The 24,484-nt window shown below is 45.9% G+C and overlaps 1 protein-coding gene and 1 long non-coding RNA gene across 4 annotated transcripts in view; one reads left to right on the forward strand and one right to left on the reverse strand.

The window, feature by feature from the left end:
* The window catches only part of LOC100648330 (pumilio homolog 2), a 67,587-nt gene that overhangs the window by 9,837 nt on the left and 33,266 nt on the right, over positions 1–24,484 (reverse strand). For 2 of the 3 annotated variants that reach the window (XM_012312602.3, XM_012312600.3), the window contains 8 exons: positions 3,167–3,550; positions 2,596–2,836; positions 1,963–2,127; positions 1,558–1,677; positions 1,183–1,477; positions 851–1,091; positions 289–679; positions 40–208 (listed from right to left, as the gene is read on the reverse strand). In XM_012312602.3, the coding sequence (XP_012167992.1) occupies positions 40–208; positions 289–679; positions 851–1,091; positions 1,183–1,477; positions 1,558–1,677; positions 1,963–2,127; positions 2,596–2,836; positions 3,167–3,550 (2,006 nt within the window). The remainder of the gene's footprint in view (positions 1–39; positions 209–288; positions 680–850; positions 1,092–1,182; positions 1,478–1,557; positions 1,678–1,962; positions 2,128–2,595; positions 2,837–3,166; positions 3,551–24,484) is intronic. The other variant, XM_012312603.3, reaches the window with a different exon arrangement.
* On the forward strand, positions 17,121–23,147 carry LOC125385773. Its single transcript, XR_007225393.1, has 2 exons — positions 17,121–18,121; positions 18,883–23,147. It is a non-coding gene; the product is annotated as an uncharacterized LOC125385773 (long non-coding RNA).

The raw sequence follows: 24,484 nt of genomic DNA on the forward strand, positions 1-24,484 counted from the left end.
TAAGTAATAGTAATAAGTTCTATATGTTGCGAAACATACTTGTCGTTAAATCCGCATACTTCTTCAATGAGTACAGCACGCTCTTGTCTTGTAGCATGGGTCACGCACTTTTCAACGACGTTGCTCGCAAATTTATGTTGAGAGAGAGTAAGTACTTTACCCCTAACACTGCTGATTAACTGTGCCTTGTCTTCCGGCTTTCCATGTTCTATAAAACAAACACGTACAAATGAGTTACTCTGGTAGGAAAAGAAAGTTATAAATATATTTTTAAGCAATGACATTTACCAAGCACATGTTGGATCACATAATTTCCATATTGATCTTGAATAAGTTGGTCAGTTGCAGCGTGTAACTCTTGAAGAATGCCCTGAGTTTGTTCAGGAGTGCAGTGCTCAAGAATACGTTGAATTACTCTACAACCATAGGGATGAGTACTCAAGGAATACACTTGACCAGCAAAAGCTCCGATTACGAACTGCAATGCTCGTGGTTCAACGCACTCGATGCATTTTTGCACAACGTGATTTCCATTTTGATCTTTAACGCATTTCAAAACGTGCCCGTCCAGTTCACGGACAATCTCTTGTTGCTGTTCTGGTCCGATCGATTCGAGAGCTTTCTGAATTACTCTACAACCGTACATTTGCAGTGCCAAAGGCAGTACGTGTCCTCGAACCTAACATCAACGATTAATTTAACGCTAGTAAAAATCTAAAAGACTTTATGGATCTACTTTAATCGTTCAGCTACAATTATTTTCGATCAATAAGTATCAGTTGACACGCAAAGGTATTCATCATTTAATCTACTTCCTACATACGTAAATAAAAATGAACGTCGTAATTACCTTCTGGGCAAGGGTGGATTTTTGTTCCGGCGTACCGAACTCGAAGAACTTCTGAATAACATAATTCCCGAAAACATCGGTCATCAATGAATAAGCAGAAGTAAGGATCTCTTGGAACACAAGTTGCTTTTCGCTGGCCGAAGCGCGTTCTAATTTCTGCTGAATAAAACGGGAACCATGCTGATCTTGACTGAATTCAACTATGTGATTGGCCAAGTCACGTAGCTGAAGACTCGGGAATCTGAAGTATATGAGAATTGCTTGTAATATAAGCTGTGTTACGAGACAACGAGACACTCGTGTCCTCGAGTGATAACTGCGGAAGCACGTACCGGTTATTCCTAAAGTCTTCTAACAAACGTGATCGTCCACCGGCATTTTTGTCCCCGATGCTGGTCGTACCACTACGGCCAGGTTTGCCCACTAAGTTCGGGAAAAGAGAGCTACTAGAACCGAAAACCCCGTTGGCTGTTAAAGCTGGAACTGCGCTAGCACGGAACTTGGCTTCAGCGCCGGGGGCAGCGGATACCCGACTTGCTCCACCGACGAGTCCACCTAAAGATCCTCCCAAAGTTGGCGGTGGTGTTAAGGATAATCCTAATGGGCTTGGCGATGCAGTTACCGTGCCTGCAAATAAGATCGTGCAACTGTAGACGAACGTACTTAACCCTGCGAATTATACAACACACAGAGCAGCGAATCAGTACCTAGGGCTCCGTAACTCTGAGGCCATTTTGCACGGCTGTACTCCAAGCTAGGGCTGAAAGCAGATGTATTTCTATCGAACGAATCTCTCCGGGCGGTCGAAGAAGCTCCAAGACCTAGACCTGAGAACAGATAAGAAGAGATGCGAGATTTTCTAAAAGCCGAATTCCATTAAGGGACAAGCTCATGATTGTCGATGTATGATTGTTTTAAGATATACAAAGACGTCACTAGGAGAATACGTTCAAAATGACAAGTGTGTAAAGACAAACGATAAGGCTCTTGCAAAGCATGCAAACATATGCGGTCGTTATGTACAAAAGAGAAAAATCGAGGACACCGCCGACGCCTGAAACTGAAACATCCGTTTCGAAAGAGTGTGTTGTTCGTTGGCTAGGAATGTGTACCTGTACTCTGAAGCTGAGCGGGCGAGCCTAGTGCTCCCAGAGGGGAGCCGCCATATCCTAGTGCCGCTAAACCTGCGGCTAGTCCTGATCCTTGCTGTTGTGCCTGCTGCACCGCGACTGCTTGAGCCTGTGCAACCACTGCTGCTGCACTGCACGCCGCCAGACCTGCACCAAAAGCCCGCAACCCACACACGCTCTTAGTTATCAATTAATTTGCCGTACCTTACCGACCTTATACCGTCTATAAGCCTAGCGGTACACCGTTCCAACACATACACACGCACGCTTCCGGTATCGACAACGAATTCGTACTAGACATTTTTAGTCACCAGGTTAATACGTGGCGTGTATACACGTATGTACAAGTAACAAAGAAGTTATTCGACGTTAATATATATATATAAATACATATGTATATTTATACGCATAACTGTTTCTCAAAAATTCACCGATATATTAAATCGTGAGTCATGCATATGTATAGGCTATACATAATATGTATATAGATTTATATATATATGTATATCACGTAGAACAGAATCAATATGTCGGAAAAAAAGTAACACATATCTACAATGCTGATGAGCAGTCCGGATATTTAATTACAATCTCTATGACTACAACGCTTCTTACCCAAACATTCTCCAGGTGTTGCGTTACTATGGGACGTAGGAGTTGGCTGAGAATATAGACTCGGTGGTGGTGGAGCCGGTGGTCCTGGTGGTGGTTGTGACGGAGCTCTGTTTACCAAAACGGGCGCTGGGCTGACTAATCTCATAGGGGTTGCCGCGGAGCTTAACCCACGCACCCCGCCCATCACGATGGATCCATTTTGATCGTAGTACGCCGGTATCACCTGATATTGGCCTTGAACCTGTCAATACACCGATATAAAATCAGCTGTATATCAAACGTAAAATTAATTTGAAAACACCGCGTATTAGAAGCAAGTAGCAGCTCTGTTTGACACAGAAACGTAGGAACGTTAATGAGCTGGCAAATTGTTGCCCGAAGTTTATATTTAATCCCCACGGCCAAATTTAATCGAGAAACGTTCAACAGGCGAGCGACGGGAGAGACTTTGCACGCAGCGAGACACATATCGGCAATAGCTGAAATTGCGTCGCGACAATAGGATTTATTTCTAAACACATGCGTCCGATCCGAATGTCCCATTGGAAAGCGGGCTAATTAACTTGCTTACAGTTTGAGCCAAATTATTTGCAGTGTCTTGAACGGCAGCTGCCGCTGCAGCCGAGGATGGTGTCAATGGTCTCCTAGGAGGCGGTGGAGCGGCGGCTTGAGGAGGTGCCTGCGGTAACAATCCAGCTGGATAAACCCACGGCGCTACTCCATAATACTGTGGCACCACTGGAGGTGGTGCACCGGCTATCAATGCTCCGACATATGGTTCTTGTCCGCTGATTACGGTATAAGGTGCCGTGGGAAAATTCTGCTGTTGTTGTTGCTGTTGTTGCTGCTGAGCCTGCGAGGCAGCTAGGTACTGTTGCTGCTGCTGCTGTTGCTGTTGCTGCAGGAGCTGCAACTGCTGTGGCGTGGCTCCTTGAGGCTGACTTCGGAATAGTTGCTGCAACAGAAGGAAATCGTATTCGTTAAACATAATTTTACTCGTTTCTTCCGCGGTTACGTGTGGTCGTCGGTAATAATTCTACCGGACTCTGTTAAAGATACATGTAGGTTTACGGCGCGAGATACTCGTTGTATTCCGCTGTAATTTCACGTCCCTTCGTATTATTACCTTTTACGAGATACCGTACGACTTAATATGCTCAATTATTAATGAAATGGGAAAACAGCCAGCTATCATCATGTACGGGAATTTAGTCGCAAAAACGTCAAATAGCAGGAACAGTTGGTAGCGACAGGCGATCGCGAATTTTCGGTAATACGTGGCAGGTCCACGAAGCATTACAAATGACGTCAGCTTCTCCTCATCGTCTTAATTTATTCGACAATACGCAGCGAGCGTTTACCGAGGAACTCTGGGCAAAACTCCAATCCCGTTGGACAGAGATTAAAGCGTCCAAGAGTCGGAGAAGCGGCCGATTGAATTGTTAGTCGTGCAAATCCCCACGGTGGTAACGTAATCGGTGCTTCGAGGCTCGATGGCGACACTCTGTTACCGGGTGAGAATCGAGCCGGGCCAGGTTTAAAGTTTCGGATCAAGGTCGAAACATGAGAGAGGAGAAGCCAGGAGGCGGGATTGTCCACGTTCACAGATATCGGTGTAAAAGCAACGTTAAAGCTGTAGACAGCTAAGGCCTGGTTGGCTTGGGTCGACGACCCCCTGCGGACGTTCACCGACAAGCGCTCGCCTCTATGTTACCGGTACTCGTTCTGGACTCTCTAATTGACCGACAAACGCGGTACAGTTTGACCGTGGACGGAACGCTCGTACCAAAGAATCGCGTTTGATTCAATCCATATCTTTCTATCGATATCTCGAATCTTCGTATCACGTTGCCTCGGCGACTAGAGACTAGAATTGGTCAATTTTGGTAAACCAATTTCACGTAGAAAAGTTCCAATATATTGATTCTAAATAGACTAAGAACGAAACAGTGACGCGAGGTTCGATCGAATAGCATCGGCCGTTACGTCAACGTTAATTGCTAGGATTGCAATACAAATTACAGACGCTATTACAAACGAATAGTCTCTGGCGTCAACGTTTCATTTAGCCGGGAAGAATGCATTGGCTTCTTCCCCAGCAATTACGCTTTACTCGTTATGGAAGAGGACCACCTACGACATTTTTCCCGTGCCGTCATTAACTTTGACCATAAAAATAATCCCTCTAGGTCCCTTAACGAACACAACGATCTGTGTCTAAATAAATAGGCATTGTTCCGAGTAGGTTGTTGCTCCGCGAGAGCGTAGAAACTTGAACCATTCACGACACGCTCTAGCCCTCCGAGTCAGCGATGCGTTTCGGGTATTAACCTCTTCCGGAAGCGGCTCGAGCTTCAACCAAGGCCACGGTTACGTTCGGTGATTGTTCCATGCGCGAACCTTACGGACCCCTCTTCTTTCCCAATCTGGTGTACAGGTTGCTTTTCTTGTCGCTCAAGGTTTAACAAATTCGGAAAGTCTGCCTATACAACAATCCAACAAAGCTCGAGATACCGAGGCAAATTTATCTAAGTTAAGCGATTTTAAAGATCTGAGGTGTATTTAATATTTATACTAAAATTCAGTGTAAGTACAAGTACAAAAATAATGTATACCAGTTCTAATTGTCGCTTGCCCAGTGCTACTATATCGATCGTACAAATGATAACAATTCAACTGTCTTAGGGAACCTGCTAATAAACACATTTATATCGACAGACTTATTACAAAAAGTTCAAAGTTACAGTTCTTATGTAATTCCGGTTAAAGATTACAAATAACAGCAATAACAGTCTGTCCCGAGTTCGTTTGCCTTTAGTCCTTGTAAACCAAAACAACATTGGCACAATAATATGAGTCTCTCCAGATTCGAATTTTCTGTTGACCTTTCTACGTTCATGTGCCGCTACAGATTATTCTAACGTAACGTCTTTTTGCAAATCTATGAGACTAGAAGGGGTTTCGCTTACATCGATGATACGCAATGCAGACAATCTTTTTGATACGCAGGATTTGAAAATTCGCAGGGCCTAGTTGCAATCAACGTTAACCCACTTCTCGATATGGTACAGTGTAGCCATTCGAAGTAACTAAGGGCCATAAAACTGACTGACTTGTTTATTTTATCTCCAGATACATCTCTTGTTACGAATCTATTCGAGGAAGAGCAGCACAGTGTAATTCGCTAAACCGGCTAAACGATAGGCGCCAGATCAGGCTCTTAATATTTATTGCGTCTACGAAATGTTTAATAACGCTGTATACTATCTTATCGCTGGCTTGACCCATGTGGCACCAACGATATACAACGGCACTCCACACCCTACTACCCTCCTCTATCTTTCAATCTCATTCAGCGATTAAGTTTCAATTACTTAACACCCTGTAATTCTCAATCTTCCAACAGGTATGTTAAAAAAGTCTGAAATACTGCAACATCTTATACCGATACTGACAAAGCTGATACGAAGAGGAAGCGGACAGGATTCGAGTTGTGGTGTCACCAGCTGACGGTTGACACGTCGATGGCTTACCATAGGAAAGCGTAGAAAAGAACGGTCGAGGGGCTACTCAATTCACGGCACAGTTTTCAATGGAAGTTGCAGCAGGAGCCATTACCGCAGAAGTCATTAGTGCCCTCGAACGGGATGAGGTGAAAACGAACGCCTAAATGGAAATCACGGTGATTGCGTTTGAAAAGGGGTGAAAAAAAAAATGGGGTTGAAGCTCGACACATAACCGGGGGAACCGTTTGATTTTGGCAAGGGTGGAAAACAATGCCCGAGAACATTGTCGTAGGTGAGAGAAGAGGGCTGCTATACGTTCCTGGAAGTGTGACTCACTGTTGAATACGTAAGGTTTCCGCCGGCGGCTTACAAATCCGCGCTACAATACCAGGCCTATTGATTCCTGCTCTCTACACGCTCGAGTATCCACACGTTGAAGAGAGAATATCTGGCACGAGTCGACCGTGACAATCGTTGCCAGATTTTTCGAAAACCCTTCGAGCATTATCCGTCCTTAATGGTTGGTGGCATTCGAGTTTTTCGCTCATACGACCGCGATCACGATGCGTACACGACCGCACAGTTTGTGCGCAACGATCATTCTACTCGTGCTTGCTAATCGAATATAGCTGGCGCACGCTCGTTCGAGCTCGTACTACTATTCGATTGAGGAAGTTAAATGGCATAAATTAAGCCTGGTGAGGTTCGCGAGAATGCGATCAATTCTCTTTGTGGAACAGGTATTTTAACACGCCTTCATAGAGCTCGATCGCCTTCCAAACGAGACGATTCGTTTCTTATTAAATTTCATTGGATCGGTGAGCGTTAAAAAGACGAGCTTTGACAAGAGGAGCTCGGTCTCCAGTGCCAGAGAATTACACGTCCAGCGAGGAATGGTAGAATTGGCGAAAAGCCCGAACTTCGATTACCAACGGTAGAAGCGGTCCACAGCCGGCGTAATCAGTGATATAAGAAGCATTAAGCGAGAGATATTCGTTACTAAATCCCTCGCAACGCGGTCGTGAAAACGGGTTTCAACGAACGGAGTTCAACGAACTTTCGAGCGTGCTCGTTTGACTTTCAAAACGGCGTGCTTCGAATGGTAACTTTAACATTTACCACACGAACTGCCTTTCTTGCGGCGCGAGTGAACCACGTTCGAAACGATCGATCGTTTTGACCGTCATGCCGCGCTGTCGAAATTTTCAACTCGACGATTTTCGCTCGACCGAACGCCGAACGTCGAAAATCAGCCAAGCAAAACTAGTACCAAGTTTACGGCAGCCGATGGCCCAATGGTGTTGCGACGTCGTTGCGGATAATGTAGAATGGAGGAGACGATGTTTCTCATTGTCTTTCTTTTTATCCGTCTCTGTCGCTTTCATAGTCCAACAATCAACGACATTGCACTTTCGACGTGGCAGGACGTGCCAGCAACGACACTCTCGAAGAGAGGAAGAGAAATCGTTTGGACGCGCAACGCCGATAACTTTTGTCGTTAATACGTAGCGTGTTGTATTCCCTTCGTGTGTTACACGCGTAAACTCTGTGGAGAAAGATCGATGTAATACGGGCATGAAAAGGTCTCGAATCGGAGCATGCATCCGCCAGCAGCGTTTTATCGTTCATGCATTGTCACAATCGCGAGAAACTTTGATAACGGCGTGGATATCGTACCGGTGGTGTTTCGATAACGCATTTTAGTTTCGCTGACACTAACGTTACAAACATTCAATTCTCAACGCGTTACGGTTTGCCGATCGACCGCAACGTGTTTTGATACGATTATTCCTAACCTGATGTGCGCGATTCGAGAACACACCAGCAAGATCAAGTCGATCGGTCCCCCAAACGTGTTGATAGACTGTTATCTTTATCAAAAGTTCAATATACATAGCAACCAATTACTTGATACGGCGTACACGTTGATTTAAAGATGATTTTTATTACAATCGGAATAGCGATTACTCGTTATCTTGAAAAAATACCGCGGAGGAGTATGAAAAATATTATCTAAATTTATAAATTTCATCGGGAAAGGTTTACACAATCGAGACCCAAATCTTGAAAGACCGCATCTGTTTGGCCGAAATGTGCTTTTCAGTGCACGATCGATGTTGACGTCAGGCAGCTAACTCGAAAATGGGTTGCAAGTAAGTATTGGTAGACAAGGTACGCTCCATTGGCCTTGTAATGTCACGCGTACCTCGATAATTACGTATTCTGATGCCTGATCGTCAATGTTGTATCACGCGTTCCATTCTCTTCTCTCAACTTCGTACTGCCGACGAGTCCGGCGACAAAAAATAGAAAGTTTCGTGTTTCTTCCCTGTTTCTTTAATTCCTTAACTAATCTTTCACCTGTGTAAGACAGACCACCGAAGAGGATGGCGCAACTATTGAAACTTTTCGATTACAAGCGCGCGCGAACGTCAGAGACCGTAATGTTCGTGCATCTGCGAGTGGTAATGAACGATGGAACTAGCCGGTAAAACTTTCCACCAGGCTGAATTGAACTGAATCTAGATTTCGGCCTGCACATTACCATATCTCCTAGGCGAGCGCGTATTATTGATTCTAACCGAGCAAAGTCGCTATTCCGCTTGGATAGCAGCGCGGCGTGCACGTAAACCGCTTTGGCAAAGACGAATTTCGCCAGGGAAATTTATTAACATTTCGCGGCCGAAGCAACGCCATTAGCTCGCTTTGATTGCCGCCAATCTGAATATCAACCTTGAACGGGCGTTTTACGAGCCCCGCGAAAACTATCTATGATATAAGCAACCAGAGTGTGCGCATTCGCTTTCCGCGGAGAACAATAGCGATGCGTAACGAGAGAAACTTGACTTTTAAAATTAGAACTTTTGGCCAAGGGAATGACTTCGATGATCGTGCATTGATGATCGCGAATCGACGATTCATTTCTCCGGCGATAAAAGAGTTCGGATTGGCAGAACGACAGATGGGAAATGTGGCATGAAAAGCAGGACGCGTATCGATGAATCGAAAACTGGCGGGGCAAAGCAGAAGCAGGATATTTGTGAAACACGGGCTGTTTGCGTGAAATAAAAGTACAACGACAAATAGCGGAGAAGCCCGTTACTTAACCGCTTCGGAGCACCGTTAACTCACCTGACTGCGTGTACGGAATATACAGGGTGTCTTCGACGTGGCTGCACAACGACATGTTCCCACTCGGCTCTATATCGAAAACGTTCGCGTAGGTAATTTTCCAATCTAAATCCCCCATCGACGTCGTAACCCGTTCTCCGATTATCGTTACAATTGTATCACGCGCTATTAATTACCAAAAAGCCTGGCAAATCTCGTGTTCCCGCGCTCGTTCCCAGACATCGATGTTAATTAAACCGAACGTTCTTTTATCACGAATTTCCTCTCGGATCGATCGTTCCTCCCAAGCACGAGTCACGATCACGGTTAGATAGATAATGATAATTCTTTTAAACAGAAAAATATTCCGGCGTTCGAACAACAGAATTCCGGTCTACTTCTACATGGACGCGATTCAAGAACTGGTTCGATAGCCATCAGGAACAATCGGGGACGCAACAATTAAGACGATACAAAAACAACGAGGACCCTGTGAATGCAGAGAGCCGAAGAAATTATTCGTTCCCGGAGGCGACCGTCTCGGACCCCGCCTATACGCTAGCCGGTAGAGACGAGCAGGATTCGTGACAACGACGACGAAAACGACGACGAGATCGACGACGATGACGACGACGACGACGACGGCGACGTCGACGATGGCGAAGATCGCAATCCCCGATGGATTCATTTCAACGAAAAGAGGTCAAGGGTCGAAGTGTCCGATTGCAACGACAATTTCCAGAGACGTCGATCGTTTCATGAAATTACTGCTGCGTTCAGCGGCACGGTATTTCGATGTGTACAAGGCCGAAATTGCGGAGCATAGTTTGGTGAAGCTGGTATTTCGCAGGCAGATTTGACCGAGTCATGAACTTGGCCAGTATTCCAGTCCGGTTTCCATTGACCGTAACGCGGCTGCGTTCGTTCCGCGACGTGAAATCGCGTGCAGACGTGTTACGATTAAAGCAGTGGAATGACTAATTAATCGGGTAGAAACGTTCGCGTGTTCGGCTGCGATACAGCTCGATTCAAAGGAAGTGCGATCGAGGAGCATTCTAGAAACGCCTGAAACGACAAATTTCGTTGATAACGCGTAGAAGAATCGTTTTGCAGGTTTAAGTAGGCCAGACAGGATATGGGGAAAGTTTTAAATACCCTTATCTATCGTTGAGCTTGTTCAACCAGTGTTAGGAAAACGCGAAAGAAAAGCACAGTGTAAAACGTTGTTTCACGATGGCTACCGCTCGCTCCAGATAACGCGTCGCTCAGAGCGATGGCAACTTTCTAAGCGTGTGCAGGGTCCGTTCTTTCCGCAGTTCCCGGTATAAATCACGCGATCGGGCCGGCAACGCTCTCTGTATATGTATACACGTGTGTGTGTGTGTGTGTGTGTGCCGGTTGCGGAGAACCGCTGGTGTTAATGTTCCATCGGCAGAAACCGGTTCCCCAGACACCGGGAATCGATCGAATTGACCCAAGCTTGCTCGACGCACGATACCCTCCTGACTTTGTACCGTTCTCCAACCAGCCACCGAATGATTCGTTGTTTTCGTGTCGCGTATCTCGTCAACGTCATCCAGGGAGAGCTTCTCTGCTCCTGTCACGACACATGTCTGTGTCACGAGGAAAACTGGAAGAAAAAGAATTTCGCGGATGCCACCTGTAAATTCGTCCGGTATCGCGTCGCTCGTCTCGACGTACAAACACGTAGAAAATATGCGACATCGAACAGGTTGAACGACGCCCATGACGAAACCTGTAGTCAGGATGGGACAAAACCAACTTAACTTTCAAGCAGACGCGTCGCGGACGATCTCTCTGTTATACCGTTAGCTGGAACTGGTGGCGAGTCTCGGTTTAAGGCGGTTCATTCATGATACATCAGTCCCGTGGTTTCGTGGGACTATCCACGGTTCGAAAAATGAATGTGGAACGGATTCACAATTATCGAGGTAGTCCGTAGACATCCACATCGGGACTTGAAGACAATGCCTATTGTGAGCGTCTATTCGTGGTCTGGTCTCGCACGCAGCGCGTTTCCCGTTATAGGCGCTAGCCTAGTTGCAAAATTCAATTAAAATAAACTCTCTCGTTGGGACACGCGTCCTGTTCTCGGTGACGGCCGATCCCATAGGGAGAGACGAGTGAAAAAGTTAAAAACAAAGAAAAAAGACACTGAGCGGAGGCGGATACAGGAAGGAAACGAGGGAGAAATAGATAGAGAGAGGGAGAGAAAGAGAAGACACAAAGGTAAACTCGATGGAGGAGAACTCGCGTGATAAGGGTTGGAACCACACCTTGATACCAGATACCCCTTCGCGGTAGCTTTTAGCCAAATGACGCGGATTTTATTATTGGATGGCCTTTAAGGGTGCGGCCCGGTTATCCTGCCGCAGTCTAATGGGCCGTTAACCAGCCCCACCTTCCTCTTGGCATTTTTTTTTTCACGCGACACCCGTTATGCGTCACGTGGAGACCTGGATCGACCTCCGACACGCGACTCTATCGTATACGTAAAAAGAGGCCTACAAGAAACATCATTTTTTTCTCCCTATCACGAACGAACCCTTCGTCCTTCGTCTTTCACCGTACGAGCCTGAGATTCACGTGTCACGAGAAGAATAGTAGCCAAAATTAAGGATGACAAATTGGTTCGTGCCTGATAATACTTCTTCGAAATGGACTGAATCTTTATATACGTGGTATCATAATATAATACTCGCGAAAGCGTGGCTTGACTTTCCTCTACGTTTTTACCACGAAAGTAAAATCACGACGACGAAGGAGGAAATCGAAAGCGCGTCTCGAAGACATCCCGCGAATTTCGTCTAAGTGTCATTGAAAATTAGAAGTTCGTTGGATCTGTGTTTTGACAAAACCGCATCCATGAAAGATCGCTCGTGAAAGCGTGTCGGCGGGAAGTATCCGGCGAAACCGATGCCGTGTAATTGTTCTTGAAGAGAAAAATCGATCGGCGAAGAAATTCGAAAGTCCGAGACCGAGTTGGATTTTGTCGCTAGAACGAAGAATGGGAAACTCTGGGAGGAATTAAAGGAAGTCCACCGTGGAAGCGTACAAGAAAGCGTGTCGTTGATGGAAACCGTGCCGAATACCTGGTCATCAAGACGAGACTAATTTCTACTACGTGATATCCCGAATTATTTGCTGTGCAATTTGAACACCGTTATACGAACACGCGCTGTACTACTTCTAAATATTTCTTACTCATTTGAATAAATAGTCGAGTAAAACTTTATATGTAAATACATGGCAAATCTAAAAGGAAGATATCTAATATAATTTCCTGGTAATGCCGTCGATGTAGCATCTACTTTAATCAAGCTAGTAGAACCCGTAAAGTTTCTCCGATGTTGAAACTTTGGAAATGTAAAAAAAGAGTTGGAGTACACTCGATGCTATTGGTACAAAAGCCATTGTCACCAGTGGTTTAGGATTTCTGATCCCGATCGTCCACTTCACCAGCTGGAGTGCCCTCTGACGCGAAGCGAGCACTGGTTAGAGGTGGAAAGTGGATTTAGAAAATCGAAACGGATTGAAGTATCGACGCGCCATCGAAAACGTACAAGTGTCGAAAATATTTCACGGTTAGTTAGCTAAACCTTCCTAGCGTCTAGGCTAAGTCGATCGTCCAACGCGTCTTCGTTCATCGGCCAATTCGGTTGATTAGCGAAGAACTCATCCGCCGCTCCTCTCGACGATTTCCTCCGCAAATTCGTTTTGAGGCAAATTTGTTCCGTGGACTGCGGGACGTTTCAGTTCATTGAGACGTTTGGCGAAGGAAACTGGGCGGAGAAAAGAGCGAGGTGAGCCAATTAGTTTTATTAAGGGGAGAGAAATCGGCGTAGGCGTCGTGCAGCAACGTAAGACGAGCGAGGAAGGTCTTCTCTCAGTGGCGCCGCCGATTTTATTAGACCGTTATCGTGCACCAGACAGAATATTTGTCTTCGCTTCGCTTCGCCTCTTTGTCGTGCCGCAATTGTGCCCGTCCACTTTTGTTCGACCTTCTGCTTTGCTCACGCGCGTGTTACGCGGTGAACACATTGTCGCGTGTATACGATTGCACGCGTATAAGAGCCTCACTCACGCCCACGTGTACATATACGCGCAACTTACGTTGCTCGACTTTTCCAGCAGAAGGTCACAGAGTCGGTTCACACCTCGCGATATCGGATTTATCAAATAATGGTCATCGATGATCGGATAAGCGAAGCAAATAAGTGAACGGCGAACGAACGGTGAATGGATTAAAAAAGCCTACAGACGATATGCGTTCTGCTTCGAAGAATTCAAATAGAAACCCGATACGCAACATCGACGTATCAATATTTGTCGATGCTCGATTTCGAGAAACGATGAATTTTCTTACGCAGCCATCGTATCGGAAATGTTATCAACGCGTGTACAGTTCTATCTATGAATCTTCTAATCGTCGTGTTTTTTCCGACTGCGTTCGATTTTTCCTGCTGTTATGTTCCCAGCATTTGTCATCGATGGGATCTCGCGATCTCATCGACGAGACTACAGTTGGGAGACATCAATCGAACACGACAAACCAGGGGGTGCTCGTTAACACGGCTGAACGGGAATCGATGAATTTGTAATCGTAAGAGTACATCGAGGACATAGAAAAAGAGGGAACGAGGAAGAGAAGTGGAGGGAACGAGTGTAGGCGTACGGGAAACTGTCGAGTGCGCGCACTGTCGAGGAAAAAATAAATAAACGACGATAAATACACGGAAGAACCGTTAATACGCAAAGATATCGGCGCGAATATCAAGAGGATGAGAGGAAGAAAGATAGAGGAAGGGAAACGGGTCCTCGTCGAGGCGTATGCTGCAAGCATGGGGTTGATTTTAATACCCCCCAGGGAGAGAGGGGTTGTAGATGTGACCTTTATGAAATGCTACAACCTTTGTAAGCCCTGATTGCACTTCTTCGTATATACAGAGAGGCGTACACAGACTCGAGCGCCTACACAAAGATGTACACGTATACCAAAGCGGTATGAAAGCGCGAGCGCGATGTGCATCGCGTGTACATGTAGAAAGCGGGCCTAACACAGTGTCTTAGGATCGTCTGGCTGTACACGAACCATTGTTTTTCAAACATACACGTCTCTTCCAACTATGTGCCTTAGGTTTGCCCGGCAGTATCGCATTCTGCGAGAGAAAGAAAGATAAACGGCTGGTGGTATCCGTATCGAAGAGGCGAACTGCTCGGTACCATCCTCCGACGTATTTCCAAAGGCTGACGCGACTCGTGTGTGTATCGCGTTGCCAGACAAGGAGAGGTCCATCGATCGATGGAAACATGGCTTTACGTGACGTTTACATACGTTTAGACGAGTTTACGCGCTCACCTTAAACCTGTCGCCGATGCGAGAGAGGCTCGTATCTGTCATCTCACTGGGAATTGCCGCTAGTTTGCAACTTCCTTTGAGAGTCGTGACGAACTTCGTTTGAAGAGAAGCTGTTAGATTTCATTACGCCCCGCACGCACCATCGAGGTCAAAGCCATTCTTTCGTGTTCTATGTCGCTAGTATTCGAACCGTTTTCGAGGACAAGACCGACCAAAAGGAGAGTCACATCTACTTCTATGATACATTTTTGACGAATTCTTTTCGCTCATTTCGCTCTTGTAGCGTTAAAGTCGTAGGTAGGAGCTGATAATTCGAGTATAGGTAGGCACAAAGTATAAAAAAATCGGGGCTGATAACGTGGTTCGTGGAAAAGAGGCTGTAATCAGTGTAAATAGAAACGAAGGGGCAAAGGAAGCGGCAAGAAAATTGCAGGGATATCGTTCCAACGAATAGCTCCGCTGCGAAACAACGGTACTTCCGCGGTCGTAAACGTTGCTTGACCGTTAAGTTGACTCTTTTCGCCTCCTTCGAGGGATCTTGTTCTCCTCGTCTTGGTCGTATCTACGCGACCAAAGCCGCGAAAATTATTTTCATAACGGCGGGGGATCGTGGAAATAAAAATAAACGGCGAAACTTAATCGGTCGACCGACCGGCGATCGTAGCTCTCGTGAAAGCACGTAGGCTGCAATTCGTCGGTTTATTTACCAATCCAGTACTCAACAGATTACGTAATTGAAGGCGAGGTGGTTCTCCTAAAAATCTCATCAATATTCCTAGCGTGTTCAAGTCAATATACCATCCACAAGATAGAATTTAATTTTGTTTCCTTTTACGAAAGAACCTTCCGGCTTATTACCTCGCTCTCAAGGCAAACCGTGTCTCTCTATCTCCCTTTCTCCGATTGGCTTTCTCCTCCTCCCTTTTCTTCCCTCGCTACCGCTTTCGGACACCTCGGTTAAACTTCCATCGAACAAGTTTCAAATGGAATTCTTCTGTCGGCCGTTAATAGCTCGGTAGGAAAGAAATCTGCGGTGGTTTGAAAACGAAGCGGAATAAAAGATCGAAGTCGCCGCTGACTGTGATGGCGGTTGATGATGGACTGTGAAAAGCGTCGCGCGCGCGTGCCCGTAACAATGACGAACTAAATAAAACACGTGAAAATACGTGATCCGTGAACGAAACAGAAAGGAGGACGGCGGGTGGGACGCGAGGTAGTACAATCGCGAATAATAAATTCCTCGTTGGAGTCTAGTATAATAAACGAAACCGGCTTTATCGGCATCATCGTAATACCTATCATCGTGTGAACTCGTCGAAGAAGAGACGAGCTCGCTCAACAACGCGTGGCATCGTGTCACGCTGCCAGATCAGGAGAAAAAACGATCGAATTTCACGTGCAGCCTGCAATTCGCGTCGCATCGAAATCACTGGCGACTGCCGCGCTGCATCGTGCGGACGAGCAGAACCTTGATGGTAATTGCGAACGTCATCGATTCCTTCGACGACAGTCTTTGCTGAACGCCTACAAATCGCACGAATCGATAACTTTTCTATATCGCGATCAGTGTCATTCTCACCAGTCTTCGCAGAATTATTGTATCGAATGCTATGCCATAGAACAGAAGGAAAGAGGATGAGACATCGTTTTGTATTCAGGAGCTGAGGGGGAACGGCAGCTCTTGCACGACCTGCAACGATTATTAATCGTGCCACCGTAAAACATATTAACCACAACACGTCTATGCATCGTTTTCTTCTGAACGTAGCGCGCGAGAGAAAAAGAAAGGAAAGCAAAACAGAGTTGAGGGAGCGGAAGTGGCAGTTTCCGGAATAAAAAAGCTAGCAGCGGAAATTCGTCGCGATAAGAATAATCGAGTCCCGCGAACCATCAGCCTGAAGTCCGTTCCTCGGGGTCGAAGGAGCTCGTTAGGAAACTAAACGCGGCTGTTATTAATCAAACGTTCGCGTATTTGCCAGCAGATCGTTCGTACACGCTCGTACGCGGCTTACATTTGCCGGACTGCTTGAACTAATTAGAAAAATTCAGTAAGATAATACCCGAGATAGTCAGCACTTGAAAAACCTGATAATAGTAGAAACGTTCGTCCATTATATGGACGATAAAGACATTAAGCTTAAAGCGCGATACTCTGATTACGTCAAACGACATGCGATTCAACAAGAATCCTATTATTTCATCCGTTTCCCGCGTCGAGAACGTCGTTCGCGTTTCGAGGCTCGCGATTCCGCGTAATCTCGAATTAAATTTCAACCGCAGTCGTTTGCTAAAAATTGTCCGAGCTACGATATTCGATTACATGACGCCGGTGTCGACGTCGACGATACTAAACCTACTATACGTCGTATTCTTGTTTCGATCTTTACGCGCGTGCAGGGATGAACTCCGATAAAAATCCGAACGAAAATCAACAAAAATCTATCGACATGGAAAAACCGCATGAAAGACCAGCCTACCGATCTTAAGACTACACACCTTTTCATGGTTTATCCAATAACGTACGTATGATAAGACGGTTGATATCGTTGAAAGCTACAACAATCTCGAGGACAAGGCTGATCCCACAGGGAACTATTCGCTAAGTGACTAACTAGCCACCGTGGTAACACGGTATACATATCTCTCTGGTTGGTTCGACCAACAAGAAGTCAGCCAACGTGAGAGCACGAACGCAGAGGAGCGCTATCTCATCGTGGCCGCTTGCTCAGCGGTAACGCGAGACCTCCGTGGTAATAAGACCTGCCCTGGTAATTATTACATTCCCTTCGTGTGAGACGTATATACGTAAGGTAGATTCGCCGTGAGATGGGAGGAAGTGACGCGGTTCAACCGGAACGTGAATTATCGCGTCCCTAAACGACATCCTACCAGAAAACTGCCACCTTTATCGTCTAATTAATCGTTATTTATATCAATCAATTTGATAACCGGTATTTATTTACACGCGATCTGAAATGATGTATATACGTAGCGATGTAAGATCGTCGACGACAATTTGCGCGTCGTTTATTGGATGAATATCGAAGGACGATCGATGGTAGTGTTATAATTTCGCGGACGGAAACGAAGTGAAATATGTGATCGGTGCACATCGAACCGTAAGAAGGGCGATCATCGAGAGGAATGCGACGTAAGCCCGAGGCTGCGAACGAAAACTCGTGTATATCTCGCTCCGAATGAGGAAGACGCATCGCAGCCGTTTTCTATCCTGCAGGAATTCCAGAATCAGGCCAGAGTGAGCAGCGAGCGGCTGTTATCGCGACCGACACCGAAGACGGAGCGCTTCTCCGAGAGAATAAAAGCCGGCGGAACTCGGACGAGCACGGGACGCACAAATGAAATATTCCTGGCATCTGCGCGTAGACTCTGCGCCTCCAATTTATTTAAAAAAGAAGCGAACGAAGAAGGAAGAAGGGAAAAGGATTAGATTTATTCTGAATGCCAGACACGAGAGAGGATAAAAGGCTGGCATCGCTATGGTCTGCACATGACTCGCTCTTTTCGAAAAGTTAGTTTAACAATCCGCAAAAGAGATGTTACACATTTTAATCCGTTTTTCTCGCAATAAAAACAACGACGGCACTCCCTCGATCCGCGAAAGCCGCAACGAAAAGGAAATAATGTTAATTAGCGCGGGACGGGTACTTGGCGGGAGTTCATCGTCGCGTTTTCACTTTAAAATTCTCGGATAAAAGTCCCATTTTTCCCCTCGGTGCGCGCTCACGCTGTTTGCACGACGCTTCACGTGCGTTCTTCGTCTATGGGATCCTCTGGAACTCGTTCTCTTCCATATGTCCATACTTTCAACGCGAGATCGCTATGAAAAGGTATCACCAAATCGCGCCGATTTCACCGCAGGATGAACCGTAGATACGAGAACGTCGTATACGTGCCGGTATACCGTGTATAGCTCCGTAAGCGAGATATGGCAGGACGACTGAAAGTGCAGCCTTGAATTCACGGCAAATCTGTCGTATGCATAATAAAGCGTCGTTCCATGCAAATCTCCCTCTGCCTCTCCCCTCTTTCCTTTTTTCTACCTCTTTCTCGATCCCTGCTTAGCTATTTCACTTTCCCGCCGCGCGTTTCAACGAAAGAACGATCGCCTAGCATCGTTCTCCGCTTTATATTTTTCTGGAATTCGCAGCGGTCCACGCGCAGAAGGAGAAGTATTGCGAACATTACCGAGCATATATGTAGCTCGATTTCGATTCCGTTCAGCTTATCGACCAAGTATCATCCTTATTCAAAACATTTTTCTTTTTACAGGAATGCACCGATCGGTTACATAAAAACTTGGAATCCGCGGCTGTTGTGAACCGTCGTTCGAACGTTTAAAATGTTTCTACCGTGAATCGCGAAGACGACCGGGTTACCAGGGGAAAGAGGAAGAGGAGGAGGCAGACGAGGAAAAGGAAAACGTGGAAAGGCGAGCGCTCGCGATCGATCGTGCTCGAAACACTTTCACGGCGAAAAGGACGCGGAAGTAGATAAGGACGAAACGTGTCAAAAGGAAGGCGCGAATAACCGAGTCACCAGCTCACGGACCTCGACAGCTGTGGGTTTTCTGGCTAGTCAATGCAGCGCGCCACAGACAATGCTCCATAGAAATCGCCAGATGCATCTACAAGTGCTACCGTTTCAGAGGAAAATGCGACAATGACATCGAAATGCATCGAACGACATTCCTATCGGGCACCGGAATTGCGTACGTGGTTCGCCTATCAGACGCCACCTTGCCATTCACGATCAATCTAATCGCTGAACGCGTTTTGTTTTTCAAAACTTCGAAAGCGTACTTTCCATCTCGGATCGCGAATTAATATTCCCTGTTGGAGAAGTTCAATGAATATTCCTTATATTGGAAAAGTTGAGAGTTGAGAAAGTTACGTAGAATGTGATCGTTTGAAAAATCGTACAGAGTGATAATAAATGCTTCAGAATCACGACGACGTGCTTAAGCTACTCTAAAATGGAAAACTTAGCGTTCTGCATGAAATTACGCGGTATACACGTTTTCGCGAGTTGAAAGTGGCTCGTTTCCCGCGCACAATCGAACATGTTGACATTGGCAGTCGCCGCATAAATCCTGCGAGGCGTATAAATAGACCTCTCGTTCGCAAACGAAAGGTCGTTACCGAATGCACCACGAGTTGCACCACAAGTTACAATACACCGCTACGTCTGATGGATAAGACTTGAAAGGTGGATGGCTCGATGACTTAACTGGTAAAGTACGCGAAAACGCAATTTACTTCGCTTGACTGGCTACCGCAAATTGGGTCGCGTCGAATTCCAATGGCTCGCAAAAATATTTTAATCGACAAAGACGATTACATCGTGATATTCTGTTAACAGGACGAACAATAATCCCCTCGCTCAAGGAAAAGGAAGAGAAGGAAAGGGAAGAAACCAGAAGAGAAGGAAGAAAAGGGGGAGGAGCGGAGAAAACGAGAGAGGCTTATTACCTCAAATCGCGGCTGCTCCATCACCAGACGTTTAATAACCCCAGACCGATTACAACGGGGTTTATCGAAATGGATTTTTTTTCTGTTAGCATAGTTGGGAATTGAAAGGCTCGTCTTGAGAACTACTCGAGTTCCGGGTCTCTGTGGCAAGAAGCAAGCGGTTTATGCAATAGCCGATGCAACGGTATCGAAAGAAGACAGGCGAAGGGACGGTGGGGTGAAAGGAAGTGGAAAGGGGCTCGAGAAGCCCTCCACTGTGTTCTTAGCATTCCATCGAGCATCGTGGTTCGCGGTTAGACTAACCACCGAGCAAAATGGTATAGCATTGGAAGAAAAGGGTTTTGAAAGAGGACGAAAATGCGTCGAACCATTCGTTTGGGCGTACACAGCACGCGCCATTGACGCGATATTAAGCGTCGTGGATTTCGCTGGATTCTTGAAATCCAATTGCCATTAAACGCGGAGACCACCGTTCTTCTATCGATCGTTTCTACCAGACAGTGCGTGATCTCGTTATCTAACGATTCCGCGCGTTCATCCGCGAGATACCGTCGATGAAATTGACAGCGAAGCTTGTGAACCGCAGTACGTCTTCATTCGTGAAACGGTTAATCGCGCAAATCTTGCACGCGATTCCAAGAGTCGCGCGTTTCTTCGTCGTGCATTACAAACAATGTATGTATATAACAATACGTTTCCAAGTTCGCCACGTATTTCCGCGACTACCGTCTCAACTCGGTGCGTAATTTACATCGTATTATTAAAAGACATCGTAGGACGGAGATTAGTGAGAAGGGAGAAGAAGGAGAAGCAACGGAAAATCCGGTGGAACGAATCGTTTCGCGGCAAGCCACGGCGACGTTATGCGTAAACGGGTCGTGCTCGGTCGACACACGATAATTAAATTTTCAGCGTGGAGGAAAGGTGAAAAGAGGCGGAAAGGCTCGGCGGCGGTAGGCGCAACTCGCGGACCAATTAGGAAGAATTTAACTTTTCCGCACAATGGGAGGTAAAGGTAAATCGAGCGTGGTGCGCGGTACACCGAGACCAGGCGTGGCGTTAACTTCGTTTTACGAGGTTCGTTTGTTTTCACCCCGGTCGGCATACGCTAACTTCGATATCCTGGTGGAACTTTAAATTCGATTCTCGAACACGAAAGATCGACGTGTCCGAGCCGAGAAGCGGGTCAAATGCGCGCGAACCTTCGCGCCGGAACGAATTGGCATTGCTTATATAGAAGTTCTTTTGTCCAGATTAGGATCGAGAACTACTTTGCGTGTTGGCGAGTACGACCAGTACACCGCTCAAGGTGGGGTAATAATTAGATTTTCAGGGACGGAGGAAGCCAAGAACGAAATAGGTTTCGTATTTCGTCTTCGCGTTGCAGCACCATTCTCTCGTTGTCGAGAAAACAGAAAGAGAGAGAGGGGGGGAGAAGAGTACAGGAAAATAAGTACAAATCTGTTCTTCACCGATGATGGCGATAGTCGAACAGCGATCTTTTTTCTTCCTTCCTTCGGAGGCGGGAGCGGAATGATTATGGAGAGCATAGAGGAAAATCATTATCGTGTGCATCGTAGAGAGAAAGAGCCAGCCGGCGTGATAATTAAATTTCCATAGACGAAGACTACGGATGAAAAGGTGGAGTGAGAGGAAAACCGTTGGCGGATAGAAGAACCCGGGGGTAAAAGGTGGAATTATGGTAAACTATGTTCCCCCCGTGACTTTCGTCGTTGTGAATTAACTCACGCTACGCTGCGCACGTTCTGCCGCGTCCACTGGATTTGCTTCTATCTCGAACAAAATATCCGAACGTCCGAAGTCAAGCTCACGGGGACATACCGTAAAAAATTTCCAATTATCTCGCGGGAACCTCCGATTTTTATCGAACTAGTTTTGTGAAAATTCTAATTGACGTCATTATCGTTTACGCGATACTATCGACGAGACATACGACACGATGAACAATACACCTTACAACATAGCCGTTTCCTCTCTGTGACTCGCTGGGAGAGAGTCGACGAGGAGAACGCGGTGGTGGTTTCGTGAGTTGCTGCACAAAAGTGGGGCGGAAAAACGGCCACGAAGACGGGAACTAACAGATAAGACAAATATATTGGAGAAGTATAACGTACGTGATTATGGCGAAGCATCACAGTGCCGCACGCGAACACCGAGAGATCTCGATAAATCGTGGTTGAAGCTAGCTCGGGTTGCTTTGAACATTTACACGTTAATAAAATACGCTTCTCATACCGTGATAACAAATTGCCCGAATATTATATGTGGCAGCGATAAACGCAACACTGCAAAATATAATAGAACAGAGAGACCGAATGAGAACGATCGAAAGAGATTTTAAACGAAATGTTCCTTCGCACAGACGTGTTCAAGGTTCGTTGAACGTTCGACGCGATGTTACGAGTGACCGTAGAGAGTCGAGGACAGTTTTGGTTGCAAGGTGACGTCACAGTTGAGGATGAAGCGTACCGACAAAGGAGAAGAGAACTTGCTGCTCGTTTCGAGTGGTATTTCGTCGCCGCGCCACGTTCGAGAGTGCCCGCATGTCGGAAGTATCGAAGACATTAGCATATCGCGTGCGCTTTCACCGAGGTTATCAAAGACACTTTGGGTTTATATCACGGCACGACACGTGCACATAAGAGCAAACAGGGTTCAGATCTATTTGTCAAAATGCCAATCAAAAAGACCCCCGCTGATAAGAAGACGCTCATCCGACACTAGCCAGCAAATTGCATAATCAAATTTAATATACCGAGAACGATACGAAAATTCTCGAGTTACAAACACGCTACTATTCAGCCGACAGCCAGACGAGTCTAACCAACCACCGAACATTATCGATCTCCCTGTATTTCCATTTCATAAGATTCCCTTGGCAGAAACGACGAGTTATTCGACATTGCCTCTAACGTAGTTATCCCATTAGGAGTATATTTTGCTCAAACACAAGAATTCCGACACTTTGTCTGACTCGTATCGTACGAATTTTGGTGAACTGTACAAATCCTAGAAAACTTGACAATAATATATTTCTTAAGTATCGCCAGTTGCATTAATCTGGCCGGTCTTCGTATTACTTTGGAGCATTCTTAATCTAATCTTCAACGCAGAAATTAAACAATCTGAAGATAAAGCGCTCATCGAGTAAATCGACTATAACTGCACAATGTTTTCCAATTACAAACATTGGCTTTGCTATTACATATTGGATTTCGAAAGTTAAATTAATTGCATCGTAATATCCTATACGTATATATACGTAATTGTGCTGCCTATAGAGAATAGGATCATCGTAGATCAAATTATTTGCAAGTTTGCAATGAAAATCGCACACGCAACGGATCGGATTACCTACACAACGATGCTTCGAATCGAGGCGCAATCGAGTCACGTTCGTCTTAATTAATCGTCGTTAATTAAGACAACTACCGAACGAACCTAGGAACCTTGTAACGCTTGTATTATTAATTACCGTTTATAGTGGCTTGCCGGTGAATCGAATTAATGTCCCGGGAACTCAACGAGCTTCTCTAGCCGGCCGCCGGTTGCTCAAACATGATCCGAAAAAATTGCACGCTTAAATTTCGCGCAAGCGAACAATATGTAACCGGATTTCTGCTTCGTAAGACTTTTTAACGACGTCTTTGCTGGTGGTGGAACGCGAAAAAAAAAGGAAAGAAAAAGAGAAAAAAAGAGTGCGCTAAGTGCTTCTGTACAAGGCTCGTAGTCTTTGCGACGGATCTATGCGCGATTAGTATTCCACGGAGGTGGATCGAGTCGCGCTGTGATCGACGAACAAATTTTTAAACTCGCCGAACATCGTAGCCTGTAGTCGGTACAGAGCCAACGAGGATTAAGGAACTCGTAAACGCGAAACAACCGTTCGTTTTCCACGAGCAGAGTTCCGTTGGAACTTGTCGTGACTCCGCGTAGATAAAACACAGCTCCTGTATTCGTTTTCTCTCTTAATTATCGAGTGTCTCACGGTCTTCCGCTTTGAGCCGTTCTTCCTTTCCTCTCCTCTATTTCTTTCACTCGGTTCTCCTCTTTCCTTCACCGGGGTAAATTAAGAACCGCGACCGTGGCGACATCCGAGAACCAATTTTCCCTAGGAAAAAGTTCCTCCCAAGGGGAGAAAAATAGCGCGGATGCGCTGTGTAACCGGTAATCGGAACGTGAAGAGTATTTTCCAACGAGAATTACAAAACGTGTCGCTGCACATCGGTTCTGATTCGTAGCGAAGTCTACAACTTCGATACTCCTTTGTTACGCTGTTTCTATCTATCTCCCGGGCGAAACGATAAAAAATGCGAAAAATACGATAATTCGTTAATCGAAATCACCATTTCCTGACACTTTTTTACATTGTATATTCAATG

The sequence above is a fragment of the Bombus terrestris genome, chromosome 10, assembly GCF_910591885.1.
Source record: "Bombus terrestris chromosome 10, iyBomTerr1.2, whole genome shotgun sequence".
Classification (NCBI taxonomy): domain Eukaryota; kingdom Metazoa; phylum Arthropoda; class Insecta; order Hymenoptera; family Apidae; genus Bombus; species Bombus terrestris.